This window comes from Prinia subflava, chromosome 18 (genome assembly GCF_021018805.1).
Source record: "Prinia subflava isolate CZ2003 ecotype Zambia chromosome 18, Cam_Psub_1.2, whole genome shotgun sequence".
NCBI classification, from domain to species: Eukaryota; Metazoa; Chordata; class Aves; order Passeriformes; family Cisticolidae; genus Prinia; species Prinia subflava.
In genome coordinates, this window is record NC_086264.1 from 2,985,822 (window position 1) to 3,003,616 (window position 17,795).

The 17,795-nt window shown below is 44.7% G+C and overlaps 1 protein-coding gene across 1 annotated transcript in view; it reads right to left on the reverse strand.

The window, feature by feature from the left end:
* The window catches only part of ADAMTS3 (ADAM metallopeptidase with thrombospondin type 1 motif 3), a 57,996-nt gene extending 42,826 nt beyond the window's left edge, over positions 1 to 15,170 (reverse strand). Inside the window, exons 1-3 of the mRNA XM_063415256.1 lie at positions 14,899 to 15,170; positions 14,091 to 14,118; positions 7,929 to 8,329 (exon numbers count right to left, since the gene is read on the reverse strand). Of these exons, the coding sequence (XP_063271326.1) occupies positions 7,929 to 8,329; positions 14,091 to 14,118; positions 14,899 to 14,967 (498 nt within the window). The 5' untranslated portion in view covers positions 14,968 to 15,170. The remainder of the gene's footprint in view (positions 1 to 7,928; positions 8,330 to 14,090; positions 14,119 to 14,898) is intronic.
* Positions 15,171 to 17,795: the final 2,625 nt, after the last annotated feature.

Genomic DNA, 17,795 nt, shown 5'->3' on the forward strand with positions numbered 1-17,795 from the left:
CTAAAATACTGGAAATCATCTATCCAGAGGAACTGAATTCTATCAACATACTAATTGATACCACTTTAAGGCGCAAAAGGCATTTGGTAGAGACATGAAATTAACCAAGATCCTGTTGGATTTGCACAGAAGAAAAAAAAATGTTAACATTTACAGGGTCACTGCACTGGACTGGAATTAAGTTTTTTAGTCTCCTCTATAAATATCCATAAGAAAATTCCTTTATACTGAAATTTCTCATACTTGGTTTTGATCCAGATGCTGGGTTTTCTTTTTTCCCCTTTCAGAAAATTTAAGAAAACGCAGTGGAAGCCCTTAAGAGTTATACGAAAGCACAGAGAAAAACAAACCTTGATTTTATGTGGAAAAATATGTCTCTATTTCTCGTTCTTGGAAAACGTACTGGGATTCATTTTAACAGCAGACTGCCGAATAGAGCTGGCAGGCCAAATGCTTTGTCCTTAAAGAAGGAACCGTGGGTTTAAAATGTCAGTTATTGAGGAGTGAGAAGTATGCATGGAACATGCTCAGAGCAGTCAAGCACCTCTCCAGTCCCAAAGAATCTCTGTAGAAATATTTACTGAGCACAAGTTTTGTCTTTGTGTCAGGTCTTTGCTAGGAACTATTTCATGGAGAAATGGTAAGGAGACGGCAAAGGTTGCCAGTTCTGCAGTAAATTGTGGTGTTTTCCCAGATCCAGAAGTCATGGGATGACACCAGTCATAATTCCTCTAAAATGTGGAAAGGAAAACAAAAAATGAGGACATCTGATAGCCTTCAGAGAAGGGGAAATGAAACCTTCAAGTGCTGAATACTCCAAAAGTATAAAATGAATAAAATAATGCCAGAATAGGAAGATCTCATGATCTGGATGTCAGCAGCCCCATTTCTACTGTAGCACATAAAAGAAATACTGATTTATCTGCTGTCTGTACACAACAGTCAAGAATGATGCCACAGCATCATCACTCTTCCAAGGTAACAGAAAACTCAGTCCAAACTATGCGTGAGCAAGAGTCATCTCCTCAGAGAGAAGTCAGAGGAGGACAGAAAACTGATGCAGCTTCCTCCAAATGGAAATACTCTGTGGATCAAAAGCTAGGAAGCAGCAAAGCTAGTAATATTTCCATCAATCTCATAGTTTTAAATTGGTTCTAATTTGTTCAAATCCTTGCACAAAGAAAAAAAAACTATGGTAAAATCTCTCAAAGGAAAAGGAGAAGTAGTTTTACACCTTTGGTCACGTATAAAACAAGAAAGTCAAAGGACAAAGTGATTTTTATGAGGCAGGGAAGCTGACTTAGTGCTGCATGGTTGTAATTTATTGAAGTTCTCAGCCAAGTAGCAAAAGCACTTGATGAAAACTAAGTATCTATTTAAAATGGAAGTGAAAGCAAAGATTGTTTTAATGGGAACATTAAAGTGTGCTGCACTTTATCCATCATTTCAAGAAGCTCCTCATGAAACACAGGGGCCAGGGATGGAACCAACTGACTCTTCTTTCTGTGACTCTTTCAAAGCCTGGATGGGAGCATAATGTTTAGAGTTGCAGTGTGGCCCTGTGAGAAAACTAAAAACAGGAAAGAGAAGACCAACTCTTTTTCTCAATGACCTTGCACAGTATTTTCTCTCCAGTCCTGCTTACTGCCCCTTTGCAAACATCAGAGCATGTGCCTTGCAGGCTAAATTCCAGATCCAAGTACGTACAACACTGAATAAACATGGAACATCAAAAAGCCATTGCTGAATATGGCTTCTGTACCCCCACCCTACCAAATGCACTTACAAATTCAGCACCAAGTCCACCATCAATGAGAACTCTGAGAGAGGCTACAAGGATTGAATTTTGATAACATCGACTGTTTCAGTATCTGTTTACTTTCTTTTCCTGGGACACACACGTTTCCACAGGTGACACCTGGAGGCAGGACATGAGTCAGTAATGAGAGCCCAATTCACATACTCTGTGTATCAAGAGTCCACACAAGTTATACAATCTGGGATTTATTACTAAAACTATAAAAAAGGGCTGTACTTAGTAATTTTATTAAGCTTATGCTATTTTATAAACTGTAAGCTGTGAGCCTCCAGGAATCAAAAGATTTAAGAAGCGTCTCTTGTTTTGGAAACAAAGAAGAAAAATCCAGAAAGGAAATTCTTTGCTCAAGTGCCCTAAAAGCAGTGTTTTGTGAAAATGCATCACCAGGACTAAAAGGTGTGATTGAATAACAGCTACAAGAGATATATTCAGAGCAGCAACCAACCAGCAGCCCTTTGTTCCCAGACCATTTTAAACCACACACTGATCTGTAACAGGAGTTTCAGCCCCAAAATATACTGCTTAAAAGGGAGGGATTATATGTAAACCTGTACTTTGCTGTACAGAATGATCTTTCAACATCAGAAATAAACTATAAATAAAGCTCTGAAGTTGTGGCAATCGAAGAGGAGACTTCTCATAAAAAGTCTCCAGGTAGACTATTTGCAGCTGCCTGTTTCTAAATCCCTTCCTAGAGGATGCTCTCTTCTCCTCACCTCACCTCACCCACACTAGACTGTCAAGTTTCTTAATTTACTCTCAAATACTGTCTCCAATCTAAAGACAGGAAAAAAGAGACTAATAACCTTAGTCTTCTGAGCACCATCTTTTCCACTCATGGCAATACACCACATGCACATTTGCCCAGCCTGGGGTAGTTGTTAAGTTCACAGCTCAGGTGTTCTGGGCTATTCCTGCTGGTTGGCACAGAGGGGCTGCAGAGGGAAGTCCTCCTTTTCTAGAAGGCACCGTAGATGACATCACAGGTCACTCAGATGCTAGCCTGAACTCACTGCATCTCTCCTCAGCTCGGAGGGTGAGGAACTCTGCAGAATGGTCAGAACACATGGGACTGATTTTCCTTTCATCCTTGCTTTCAATTATCTGATAACCTACTGCCACCTGCTCCTCAGCAGAGAATAGACTCAAATAGTACAACTTTAATTTCAGTTGCCAAGAACTGCCTACAAACACTTCCTATGAGCCAAAAGGAGCTAAGCTACCTCCACCTTTTTAAACAGATATAGCTCAAAGTTGCAGTTATAGTTCTCCAAGCCTCATTTTCCATGTCCAGAGCTCCATTTTTATGATCCAGTCAATCCTTAGGGTCCAAGACACATCTTGAGTGTCCAAACCCTCATCTTACTGTTTTTAGGGTCCAAGACACATCTTGAGTGTCCAGTGCCTCATACATAGAGTATAAATCATACTTTGAGGCTTAAGAACCTCATTTTTGGGTCACAAAGGCTCATTTCTGGAGTTCAAAACTTTGACACTAGGATTAAAAATCTCATTTTTAGGGTACAAACCCTCACAAGTTCCAAATATCTATTCTAAGGTCTAAAGGCTCATCTTAAGGGGCCAAAGCACAATTTTTAAGGCCCAAAGTCTGTGTTCGAAGGTAGGCAGCAGAGAGAGGAGGAGACATAAGGGCTTGGAAATGAAGCAAACCTATCATTAGATCAATTCTGGCCCTGTTAGAAGAATTTATAAAAACAAACAAGAATAAATAAATGGAGCTTGAGCAACCAACCATCTGCATAAACTTTGACTATGATCCATGAAATAAGGATGAAGTGCTTATTTGCTTTGAGTGATAATTTCAGGGAGAAGCAAACCAGACATATAAAAGAATTTCTAGATTTTATCATTTTACACTATATTGATACTTGACTTCAGTGCCCATCGCCTCCCTTCTCAATCAATGCTCCTGCCTTCTGTGTTTTACTCAAGAAACCCCAAGTCCTGAATAAGGAAATGCATTTTCCCAAGTTTCTGGAGTTCCTGAACTTTGAGAAATCCTCTTCACTATGGATTACTGCAGCTGAGGAGTCTGAATTAGCTTGTGGGAAGTGCTGCACAGTGGAGAGGTGACGGGGATGGAGTCCAGCTGCAACCCATCACACCCAGATCATTATGCTGCCAAGTACAGTGAAACAGCAGTGGTGAGAGCAGGCACAGCAGGTCACAGGAGTTCATGGCAAGGAGGGAATTACTGTGGGAAGAGCACAGTAGGGCAGGGGAGCAGGAATATCAGAGTGTTAAATCAGCCTAAGATACTGCTGCCATCTGCCCAGAGCGGCACGCGGCCAGAGCCGCCTCCATCTCCCCAGGGTTTGTTCTGCTTTCCTTGTGCTTTGCCCTCCCAGAAAGTCCCAGATACCCCCTCGACCACAGCCCCCAGCTTGGACTGGAAGAAACCTCCAGGCCCAAGGCGACAGTCCCAGTCCCAATCCCAAACTCAGCAAGAGTATCTCATGTTTCCAAGTTTCTACAACCAGATGCTCTGAAGCAATTAAAGCGTTTGTCTTCAAAATGCTATTTCAATACACTGGGATAAAACACCACTAGCACCTAGAAAGGTGTTTCTCCATTTAGGAACTCTGTCTTTCCAGTTTGGGGGAAATCATGCTGAAACAGTACATTAGAACCAACACAGGAAAAAGAAATAAGCCTTAATATTTCAGTCCTGATGAAACAATGGTCATGAAAAAGGATTTGAAACAAATCCAAATGCCTTGAAACTCCTTGGATCCCATATGCCCCGACTCCTACAGATTTTTAAAGCATTTCCTGAACCAAGTTTAAAGCCTATGCAATTATCTCTAGTCTGAGATACTCCAGTCCGTATTTCCACAAGATTTGCCAAAGGAAAGTAGCTGTGAACATGCACAGACATGTTTCTTCACGTCTCCATATCCTTGGAAAAGGGGATGGTAATAAGCAAGTGAGAAATAATCTGTCACAAATGGCAGATCTAAGTACGTTTGAGTATTTTTTCTATCCTTGATGGTTGGTCTGTCCTCCAGGATTTCCCTGGGTTTGGCAGCTGAACACTACAGGCAGATTCCTGAGCATCTTCCACTTGCAAGCAGCTGTACTTTAAACAACCATATGCTGCTCTGGGCTTGAAGGCCGTGAATTTCAATAAACAAAAATACTCCAAATCATTTCCAACAAACAAAAAAGAAGTCGCATTTTACTTGGAATCTGAAGTCAGAGATGAAAGGTTACTGTACTGGCCCCAGCCCTTTCATTTAAAACAAGCAAGGTTAATGCTCTAGGAGAAACAGAAACCAGCACAGCCCCTTGGCATTGCACAGATGTGAGCATAAACCAGATCCCAGCTCAAACACAGAGCCATACATCTACAGAAACATAGTTCAGAGTGGAAGTACAAGCTAAAGGCATCACACACCAACACCTGCTCGGAGTCTGTTACAAAGGCAGGAAGCTAACTGAGAAACGGAGACGATTTTCTATACAATAACAGGTAGAAAGTGTTTTAAGCCACTACTTCTAAATATTAGGCTTGCTGCCTTCTCTCTGTTTACAATGTATACCATTTGTAGTGTTTTCTTGAGGCTGGCACCTTCCATTCCTGAAGGATTCTGACAATAAATACTGGTCTTTTGACCAAACAACAGCAGAAATACACAGCAGAAACCTGTGGAAGCACCAGTGTTCTGACACACAGTGAAGAAGACAAGAGGCTGCTCCTCTTGACTAATGAAGGGTTCTTCTGCCATGACAAGTGCAGGCACATGCATGTGGGTTTTTTAAATAAACAGGGTCATTTCCAAGGGAGATTAAGCAGATGTGAAGATAGGAATTTGCAGAACTGATGGCAGACAGACAACTTCCACTGCAAAAGTAGATATGTAAACTATTTCAAAACAAAAGTGTTCAAGTATTTGGGAGTTTAAATGGAAGTTTAGATTCAGGAAGAGACTGTGGGCAAAATCTTACTTGACAAATGCCAATTATTCCAATATCTTTACTATCAAACAATCAAAACTTAGCACTTTTTCTCCTACTTATGATATCAACCCTCTTTTACAAGCTACACATTGTGCAAACTGCTACCCTGGTGATTCCTTTCACTTCTTCTCCAAGATTTCAGAACCTACTCTGGAGAGTGTCTCAATTCCTTTGAAGTCAAAAATAAATCTTTCCAGCATACACACGCCCCTAGAATTTCTCACTCTTGTCCCAGTTTCTGTTAAGCTATATTATCTGACTCTTCATGTCTTTAGGATACACTGAGGATCAGATATTCTAGCTGGGTTGAGAGACACATAGTACAGCAACAGAGAGGCCAGAGATGGTAATTCCAAGTTCCTTTTGCTACCCTGGGAGATGCTGGGAGGAAAAAACCATAAAACAAATCTTCCAGATTATTTATTTCTTTCACACTCTCTTGATTAGAGCTCCAAGAGGTGTTAAAACAACAAACGGCGAGATGAACAAAGAGACAAGAGTGACCCAGAAGCATTCACTCCTCAAAGAAAAAGCCCATGTTCTCCTGCTCCAGTCACCAAAACCATGGAAAGCACATGGAATGTTATGGGAAAAGAGGGATACATTCCACTAGATCAGGTTGTTCCAAGTCCCATCTAACCTGGCCTTGAACATTCCCAGGGACAGGGCAGCCACAGATTCTCTGGGCAGCCTGTGCCAGCACCTCATCATCTTCAGCATAGAATTTCTTCTCAATATCCCACCTAACCCTGTCCTCTGTCACTCTAAAGCCACTCCCCTTCTAGAAGTCCCCCTCCGGCTTCGTTTACCTGAAAACACACCACAAGCAGCTTGCCAGCCACATGGCAATCTGTGACGGAGCTACACTCCTTAATCTAATTCCATTTAATCCAATTGCGTCTTCACATGCTGTCTCAACGCAACAACTTCATTCAGGCTTATTGCCAAAATCCAGCTGCCAGTCCCAGGGTGTCATTCATCGGAACATTTCTATTGGAAGCTACACCTAGCCAGGCAGGGGTCTGCTTGGCCTTGGTAAACACAGTACACTGGCAATAGATTCTCCTAAAAAACCCACCAAAAACTCCCGAAACACACCAAATTGACATTAGTTATCAGCTCTGATGTAACCACTACCAGTATTTCCTTTCTCTAAGCAAGTGAATTCAACGAGTTCTGGTCTGAATGGGGATTTTGAGCCATTTCTGCACTTACACCCACAGTGACTGCTGCCACTGCTGAGGTGGGAGCTTTCCTAGCCGGGACTCATCTCAAAATGGAATCAAATCATGACCACGTGGCAGCTATGGGAAGTGGGAAAGCCACTTCCAAGAAAGGATGCTTGTTGCAGACTTTTTCATATGATTCCTGTCCCAAACAGCAGGAGAGTAACCACGACGTTCATCTCCCTGGATTGTCGCAGGCACGTTCCACCAATGCTCCTGCGCCTTACGGAGCACAAGGTGGGTATTGTTGGCTTTCACTGCTGCCTGAGTGAATCAAGGAATGGTGTGTGGGCTCCATCTATGCCCAGCCTTTCATTCTGGGATTTGGGCATCTGCTCAACCACAGGGAAACATGCACGTTTGCAGACAGATCGAAAACAAACCCGTTACAGATGTGAACCACTCAATTCTCATATGACACCTCCTGATGAAACAAAACTGCATCTAAGAGAACAAAAAGCATGCTCACTTTATAAATGAACCCTTTAAAATGTAATGCTGCTATTCTTGGATAACAGTGAAGCCCATCATTTTGGTACCTGAGAAGCAAAGAAGGATGATTTGGACACCAAATTCTAAATTCAGTTAACAAAAGGTCACCTTTTAAGTCTGAAAATGCCTTCATTATTAATTTTCCTGTTCGTAACACTTCATGCAAATAAAAAAGGAAACCAAACAACATGTAGCTTTGAGTTCTCTCTCTTACACCTGAGACATTAAGAACTTTAATTAATCTACCTCAGAGAAATTATCCCAAACTAAAACAGTAGGGCACTAATATTTTCCAACGGATTTAAGAAATAAAGTTCCATAAATGACGTCATTAGGAATGTGGGGTTAATAGCAACAAAAGCTGTGCACAGAGTGTGACACGAGACTCAATGCCATGAAACCAGCCTTACCAGCCCATCACAGTTGCTGATGGCCACGGCAGCTCCGGGGATGTCCGCGATGTCCCCCACATAGGCACAGTTGGTCCACAGGGGCTCTCTCTTCCATAATCGCTCTGTACCACTTCCAGTCTGAGTCGTGTTACCACCATCGCTCCCAGTCTCCACAGAGTCTTCATACCACTCCACCACGGCCTCAGGAGCCACTAAGCGCGTGTTGGGTCTCAGTCGGAGATGGAATTCCCTTCCGAAGGCGGTGACATTGAAATACAACTGTCTGGGGCTCTGGGACACCTCCCGCGCCCATCGCCGCTGGTGACTTGCCGAGAGGATGTTGGACGCGTAACTTCCATCTGCATTGGTGCTAATTGGAATCACTAACCCATATGGCCTTGGTCTGCTTTTTCGGAATTCTGCCAAGAAACACACCCAAAAACCAAACTAAAATAAGAACAAGAGCATGGAGTGAGCCGAAAGACTGAAGGACCCCTTGGCCTCACACGTCTCCTTCCAAAAATCCCAATTTAGGATTCCTGTTTGAGCTACTAACTCAGGAGAATGTAAGCACATATCACTGCTCCTCTTTTATCATGGCATCACAAAATGGTGAGGGTTGGAAGGGACCTTCAAGACCATCCAGTTCCAAAGCCCCTGTCATGGGAAGAGACATCACCCTCCACTATCCCAGGTTGCTCCAAGCCTCGTCCAACCTGGCCTTGGACACTTCCAGGGATGGGGCAGACACAGCTTCTCTGGACAATCTGTGCCAGGGCCTCACCATCCTCACATAGAAGAATTTCTTCCTATCAATTGTGATTATAAAGATGGTTTTCCTAAAACTTACAGAGAAAAGCCTAAAGTATTCACTGAAATTTATCTGGGGAGTTTCCTGTGGGTATCAGGCTTGCTCAAGAGCCCCAGGTGAGCTGTCTGAATTCTCCTGTAAGAAAGCCACACAGCTCTGTTGTACACCTGACACAGACCTTGCTCCTGTGTCAGGACTTCCATCAAGCTTTTGGAAATGAAGTGCCAAGCTTGATTATAAGCACAATTTGCATACAGATTTCTCAGGAAATAGAAATAGGGAAAAAATCCAGCAGATCACATGCTACTGATAAATTAATCCATGTCAGCACTGGTAAAAGCAGTAACTTTTCCCTCTACAAATCCCCTTACCCAGCAACTTGCTGTTGCCTTTCCTCTGAGTAGCAGAGATCAAAAACAATGAGAGAATCTAATTATTAACCAACACAGATCTGCACAAATTTGACCATAAGTCTTGCACTTTAGTGCAGCTGAGAGAAGCCATAAACCCAGCAAAGCCACGCTGTTGGTAATCCTGGAGAAGCTCAATGGCACAACCCTCAGCTAAGGCAACATGTCTTCAAGTAATTTCACACCACTGGAAAACAAATCCATTCAAATGAGGTTATCTTTTCAGTGAGACCTCTGTAATCTGGCAGCAATCAGGATATTCAGTGTCCGATTTTCAGGCTGTAAGGGAAGGGCTAGGTCAAGCTGTGAGCCACAGTGCTGCTCTGAATGGATCCAAGGCCCAAGTCTAAGCCTGTGCATTTGACTACGTGAGAGTTAAAAAGACAGCTTGCACAAAAATAGTTATTCCCTACTCCATTCTTCCTGGGAGAGCTGGTGAAAGCTGTATCAGAGTGATATTACTGACAATTTCATTCCAAAAGCTCCAAGATCGGATAGCTCTGATGTTAGTGCCAAGCACCACTGAGAATTCCTCAAATAAATATACTTAATTAAGTGAGCTAAATTTCACCTGCTCCCAGTGTGGATCACACTTGATATGAGAATTAATAGAGGAAAAGCTCAGTAGCCAATTCCTGTCTCCTGGTAGCAAGGGCTGCTGGTTTTAAGAAACTCACACATTCACACATTCAACAAATAACTTCAGTAGGAAAATGTTCCTATGTCTTCACAGAACTGTTTTTAATATTCTTTCAGCCAATTACTGAGGAATCTGACAGAAGAAAAATGTACGGTACTAGTAGGATGCACACATGTAAATTCTTGCATTATAAATATCTAACTATACAAATACTAAGTCCTAGGAATGTGAAAAGTCATTTCCAAGCCCACTGGTACCTCATATCCTACAGCCAGCAGCCACAGGGTGTGTTTCAGCAGCAGCCAACTCCACCTATTTTGCCACACACCCACAAGATCAAGTTCTAAAACTGGCATCCTAATTAGGCCATTATCCTTAGGATAATTCCCATTTTAAACACTGGGAATTCTGAGCCAAGATTGTTAATCAGTCTCCTTAGAAAAGGGACCAGTTTAAAACTCTAAAGTCATTTTTATTAATTAGACACCAGGCCATGCCCAGGAGATGGAACTGCTGGGTTGTACATTCTAACTGGGTCAAAGTAAAAACATAGATCCTCGCATTCCCAGTGCTCCAACACTGGGATTTCATTCCCAGGCCTTCTACCTTGCTGAGATTCCTCGTGGCTTATTTTCTTTTTACTTAAAAGCAGGACATTCGGTGCCAGCGACCACAGTCTGGCGATCAAATTCTGTGCTTGCCACACGACTGAGAAACTGCTCTGCACATCTTGCAGCAGAATTCCCACATTTCCACAGGCTGGGGGAACAAAACCCAGCTATTTTGCCAATAGGAGCAGCCAGCTAGCCCCAAGAAGGTAGGAACAAAGGGTGGAAAATAAGAACTGTCAAGGTTTTGAGTCAGCGAAAGCCTTTTCCAGAGTCTGTAAATGCTGAGCTAGAAGAGGAAATGCCTTTTGTTCAAAGGCAATTAAAATTAAATGGGACATGACTGAATCCCAAAGACATTTGAACTCCTCCGCTGACTTACACTACCCTTTTTCCACAAACTACATGCTCTGAGGAAATGCTATCCCAGCTGTAGGTGTTCCCTTTCCTAAAGTAAAATTTCAGAGTCGATCTGCTCTGCTAATTCAAAGCTGACAGTGCCGATCAGAGCAAGAGGAAAAGCACTTAACTGTAAATTTTCTACTTGTTTTTTTTTTTTTTTAATCTGGCCTTAAAATGCTGATCCAGTTGCACAATGTTTAGGTTGAAAGGAAGCACTTAAGAAGGAAGATCACATTCTTTCATTGTGTGCCAAAACATAATTAGCTAGAGAATGCCTCTGAAGAGAGCTGCCCGGGCTTTCTTTCCCCTCAGAAACTAGTGGAACTGCAGAACTAACACCATTGGCTCACAAGAGTTGTCCATGCACTGTACAACAGCTGTGGTCAATGGAGGTTCAAAAATCCTAAATTTTTTTAATCACCAACATTTGGAAAAACAGTACTTTTTATGCACAGGATCCTGTGAAACACAGTGATCGAAAATCGTTCAGGTGATTGTCCACAGTAGAATAGCAAATGCCTAAACGTCCACTTGAGAAGATTTCAAAGGCACTGTCTATGTGGAAATCAGTGGTACCAGTGGAAAAGGAAGAATTTCTCCAAGTTTTTTTTAATATATCTAAACCAAACTGCTCAAGAAATGAAGTGTAGGGGATTCCCCACCCACACGGCCCCTGCACAGGGTTCTATCGCTGTGTCCCATTCCATAAGGACACGATGGAATGACCAACAATCTTCCAGAGCTTCCCCATCGGAAGACACCTTTGGATGTGGCTCGAGGGTCAGGAAGCTCAGGTACCTCAGCAAAAGGACTGGATCTAAGGTGACATCTCCAGAGCATCACCATGGAATTTTCTGCCTGGAATTCATAAGCTGTGACACAAGCAAACTGCTGGATGGCAGACATCCAGCTCTGCAGTGGAAGCACTGGAGAAAAAACAGCTACCTGCTACTACAGGGATGAAGAGGACTGCGTTTCCATGAAGAGACTGTGCCATGTTCTGGGAGGACATGCTTCTGTTCCGCAGATAAGCACAATGAGATGAGCACAGAGCTGTTCTGGTGACTTAGCAAGGTGATGCTTAATAAGAGAAGATGGTATGGAGACAACTGGACAAGCTCAGCAGGGGTTTTGTCATCACCCTTTTCTGCTATGTTGTTGGCTGGTGGCTTCAACAACCTGAGTCACTCCAGAACTACCATTTCCTCTCTGACTGCCTTTAGGTGGCAGAAATGCCCAGAAAGAAAGAGAAGACAAGAAAAGGGGACAGATTCCTTAAGAATTCCCACTCAGCTCTGCACCTGAAAAGGGATGAGGCTGTGTGGGATCTGGACATTGTAAGCTGGATGAATGAAAGCAAGGGACTGCAAGGAGAGACGCTGATGTGGGACACTTCTCTGGTGTCCTCATTCCTCTACTTCACTGCCACCTGTCCCAGGGATACAGACAGCTCAAGAGATGGTTGGTGTGGTGTTTTTTGCAGCCTCTGCACAGCTCCAGCTGTTTTGCAGGTGCTTCCTGCAGGTGGTGGGGCCCAGCACAGTTGTGTCACAGGTTTCTTCCAGAAGTGGCACTGAGCAGGGACGGAGCTCGGCTGCGTGGGAGGTGAAGGTGCAGCACAGCATCAGCACCTTCAGGCTGAGTGACACAGAATTACTTTCTCCTGACAGCTCCCAGGCACTGCAACACATTGTGCATGAATGCAGGTAATAAGTATGCTAACTTGCTATCCCTGTACTGCAGTCTGTGATGATATTTAACAAAAATAAACCCTTAGGTGCCTTAATTTCCCTAGGTGACTTTTCAGGCTACAAGAAAAGATCAGCTGCTGACAGCAGCCTGCCCTGAGCCAACTCAAAATATGTACCACCAATGCAAAGCAATATTTTGTGGGGACTCAGAAGTAGGACAGTGTATTTGCAAGCAATTTCAGGGCAGGTTTTACCTCCAAGTCATTACAGCTCTCAACTGAGTAAGCCATAGTTTGAAGTTGTGGCTGCCCCATCCCTGGAATGAGGGTGGGTTGGAAGGAGCAACCTGGGATAGTGAAAGGTGTCACTGCGCATGGTGAGGGGTTTGGAATGAGATGACCGTACAAGTCCCTTCCAACCCAAACCATTTTACAATTCTATGGTTCTGTACTTTTTGGGTCAGAATTTAGAGGATCAAATTCAGCCCCAAATGTTCCTGACTACAGCAGTGCCAGGGCTGTGGATGAAAGGAAGACGTTAAAGGACAAAAAGTTATTTTCCAGATTCAGGAATTTTGCCTGATGTACTGTGCAATTTAAAAGACACATTCCTATATAGCTTATGGTTTCTGAAATTCAAATACAATCCATTTCTCATGGAAAGGACTAGAAATAAAAGACAGGATCAGCATACCACTGGAAAAACCCTCTGTTTGCCAATTAGCTTTAAATGTACCTCACTGTCTCTGTTCCCATTATTCACTGATCACAGTGGAAACCAACCTAAGCCCAGAAGCTCACAGTGCCAGAACTGAAGTTGAGACAAGACCTCCAAAATTCACAGAAACGCCTGAAATTCTTTTCTGAACAAAAGCTGAACCAAAACCTCAGGGCTGGAGGTCCAATGGCAGCTGGAAGCAGAACTGCCTGGAGTCCATTTCCACTGTGGAAGAGCTGCAGAGAACAGTCGTGTGGAGGGATATGCACTCTGTACCAGGATGGTAAAGACTCATTTCACACTGGGTAAGGGAAGGAGCACACAGAATGGCATTCCCTGGCACTAATCCCTGGCAATGCCATCTTCCACATCCTTCCACTACCTCTTCCATCCTGTGGAGCACTCACTCACCAATTACTCTAAATGAACACAGATCTCCTGAAATTTAAACTGTGGGTGTATAGTCCCAATTAAAGGACGCTTCCTGTCTTTGGGGAGAGTCCGAGAGGCTGAAGTCTCAGTAAGAAGCACCCTATGGGCACACCGAGGCACATTTCCCTTCAGCTCCCTCACGTGCCACTGACCCTGAACTCACTTTCTTACCCAGGTCTATCAGTTTACAAGGCAACAGTGACCAGCAACAGATTTTAGAACTTTGATTGGCTTGTATTTCAGAAGGGAAGCACAGACACATAAAGATGCAAAACCGCAGCACGAGAGGGCATGCAAATTCAAACCATGCCACGTCACAGCAACTACAAACGCTTCTGGGTGGCAGTGGTGGGGGGTGCACAGGGAACACTTGCCTGCATACAGATCATTTCTCCAGAAATAACTAGTCTTTGAGCTAACTTCTTTCATTTCTGTTTTGATAGCAGGAATAATAGCTAAAAAGACTTACCTATTTGGTTCTGCTGTTCTTTACCAGCCTGCAGAAGAGAAAAGAAACACATGCACAAAGTTGTTAGTGCAATTACTATGAAAATGTGGGAATGGCAGAAGGCTGAAAAATCACTTAGTCTGTGCTGCACTATTTTATATGTTTCTAGATTTGGTTTCCAGGGATGGCAGTTCTTCCTTAACTGAATAAACAGTTGTTCCCACCAATATACTAACGGAGTCCATAGCAAGTTTAACATAAATAGAGCTGCTAAGCAATCCCGATTCTGAACGACCTGTTCTATACGTTGTGACACTGTGCCAAAAAGTAAGTTCAGTGGCCAAAACGGGGATTTAACAGCAGGAAAGCAGTGAGCTCCAAGAAGCACGGGTGCTGGGGCAGAGAGGAAGCAGTGAGCTGACATCTCTTTTTATCTAGGCTAGAGAATGGGAAAGCCAACTGGACCACAGCGACCGCAGGGACAGTAGCAGTGATCCTATGTCATGGTCAGCTCACTGCCGGCTTGGTACTTCCTACTGCCAGGGTTAGGGGACCTAGGGGGATTAGATCCAGAGGGAAGGGACCCAGGGGCTGCCGCTGCATGATCCAGCCCGGGCCGGGGATGCCGTGTCCGGTTCCAGGCTGCTTGGATGCAGCGGTCTGCAGCACAGCACAGGGCGGAAAGCCTCCTGTCCATCTCAGCCTCTCGCTCCGGGCTGGTACGGCCCGCAGACCCCGGGGCAGCGGGGGGACGGGGGGGGACCCCGTGGGACAGCGCAGAGGGAAGGGCAGGGCGGGGGTCCCCGCGCTCCCTCCCTTCCTCACTCACCTGCCGGCCGGGCGCAGCGCGGGCCCCCAGGAGCGCGGCTGCCACTAGCCAGAGGGGCAGGAGCACCATCCCGAGCCGGCCGCCTGCGCCCCGGCCCCGGCCGCGCTCCGCCCGCTCCCTCCTCCTGCCGCTGCCTTCCCTGCCTCCGGCGGCGGCTCCCGGGGCCGGGGCCGGCTGGGCGGGCGGAGAGGCGGCGGGTCCCCCGCGCCGCCTGTTGCTGCGCGCCCGCCGCGACCCGCGGCGCTGATAAACCCGCGGCAGCCCCGCCTCCGGCCCGGCCGACGCTCCACGTCAGGCACGGCCCGGCCCGCCGGGGAACCGCAGGGGAACCCGCCCGGCTCCGCGCACAGACACACCGAGGCACAAATCCCATCTATCACTGTGCTCCCGCCGCATCCTCAGCGCTCCCCGCCCTTGCGCTTGAAATCCTCCGAGAAACTACTTTCCTGTCCGTCCATCCATCCATCCCACCCACCATCACTGCCTGCATCACACTCTGGGCATGGACCCCCAGAGCAGCGCCCCAGCCCGGGACCACATCCTCAAACTTCCATATTTCCCCCTAACCCAAGGCAGACTGCAACAGCTACAGTCTTAAAATCCCAGAATTGTTTAGGTTGAAAGGGACCTTAAAGCACATCTCATTCCATTCCCCTGTCATGGGGGCCACTGGACTGGTTGATTCAAGCCCCATCCAACCTGGCCTAGAACACTTCCAGGGAAGGGGCAGCCACAGCATCCCTGGCAATCTGTGCCCGGGCCTCATCATTCTCATGGTAGAAAAACCTCTTCCCTACAGCTAAACTGATGCTCATTCAGTTTAAAACCATCACCCCATGTCCCATCTCAACAGTTCCTAAGGGTGCCACTAGACTGCAGTCTGACCACAAAGCCATTTCTCTCCCCACCAGCTGGGAGCTCAGCACACGACACAGAAGGAAACGGTACCTGGCCTGGGCAGAAACCAACATCGACTTGCACAGCACCTTCCACAGACAGAAATCTGCACAAACACACTCTGAACACCTTCGTTTCCCCAGAAGATGTTACACAGTTGAAGCTGTGCGTAACCAGTTGGTAACAGAACCCACTGGGGCATCCCCAAGGGGGAAGCAACTTTCCAGAAGGCAGAGATCAAGCACTCCAACATCCTTGAACTCCAGCAGTGTTCAACTGAGGACTGAATTTTTTCAGTGTCAGAATTAGCCAGTGTTATAAACATCTGGATCCCAATTTAAAATCCAATTTAAAACCATTTTGTTGTACCTTATGCATTACCACTCCCGTGAAACATCACAATCAATCAAAATCAGTTTCTGTTGGTCTCATACAGCACAAACACATGATCTGCTGCTGCTAAATATTCTCAGAATACATGTGACAGCTTAACTGGAATTTTTAAGTTGACCTCCCTGCCAGAAATCATCATATCAACATGAGAAAAAATACTGGTTCTACTAAATCCAAATTGCGTTACAGCAACATTAAAGAGGAGGAGAACTTCAGCCTTGATTTTCAAGAGATACCTTGAATATTCCAACCACAGCAGCCCTGCTGTTTCAGAGGACACAGGTCTTGAACTGCATGATATCCTCTCACAAAGCAAAAAAATAAAAGGAATTTTTCTGAGTGAGTGAGAATGCATATGTTATTACAAGTGTACAGTCAATTCTGCACATAAAACATGAAGCAGCCTGTCACATTCAGCACCAGAAGCTGCACAGAGCCACTTCTGGGAAAGCCCAGAATCAGAAAGGCTGAGGTACTGTAAAGTACCAGCTCCATAATTCTACATTAAAAGGTATTTCACTTACCATGCAGCTATTCTTTGTTTTACTTCCCTAATGGACGTTCACTAGGTGACCTCAAACCTTACTTACTGCACATCATTCAGATCTTGAACACAACTTTGTTGTCCTTGTGGGCTTTTCTGTAACGTGACACACCTGAGTACTGTGTGCTGCAAACCACCTGTTTTATGTGGTGAAAGGATGGGTGTGGGATGTGGTGTGGGATGGATAACCCACACACTCTCAAGGTGTTTTGTTCAGGCTAATTACAGGGGCACTTTAGGGAATTACAGATCACAGACTGGTTTGAGTTGGAAGAGATCTTAAACCTCATCTAGTCCCAACCCTCTGTCATGGGCATGGACACCTTCTGCAGGCACAGAGATCCAAAGTCCTGGCCTCTAGTAAAGCTGTTTCTATGCTCTTAACAACGTTCTTGCAATACAGTGTTAAGTGTGTTACCTCCTAAGTTATTAAACTTTGCCAAACTGGCTTAAAAAGTTTCTAAATGCCAGAGAAACCAAGATACACAACAGACAGAGCTACAGGGCAGACACTCTGTTTTGTCATCTATCAAAGGCTTGACAGAACTATAAGAAAGAAAAAATAAGGCATTAAAATTAGATCTCCCATTATTTCTTATAGGAAACCACACTAAGAGCCATTCCTGTAACACACGTAAATCAAGGTAGTGTTTGAAAGTTCAACTGAAGACATCTCTCATCTCCAACAGCCCAGTTTGGCACACTATTATCCGAGAAATCATAGATTTCTTGTGTGTATTTCTAGTCTGTTACACATACATATGCATATATGTATTTACATATGTGTATACATATATAGAGCTGTTAAAAATCTGTTAGGCATTTGCAATTCTAAAATCCCTCAGACAGGCTTTCTGCGTCTGTGCAACTTTGGATGATGCACGAGACTGACAGCCACAAATATTTTATGAACCTAGACTGGGGCCTGAAGCAAAGAGGCACTGAACTCTGTCTGGAAGGCTTTGCACAGCGCCAGGGTTTGGAGCAGGAAGGCTGCAGCAGGATTTGGCAGGGATAATACTAATACTCAGGGGAGTAAAACATGGCATTACCTGATCTGGAA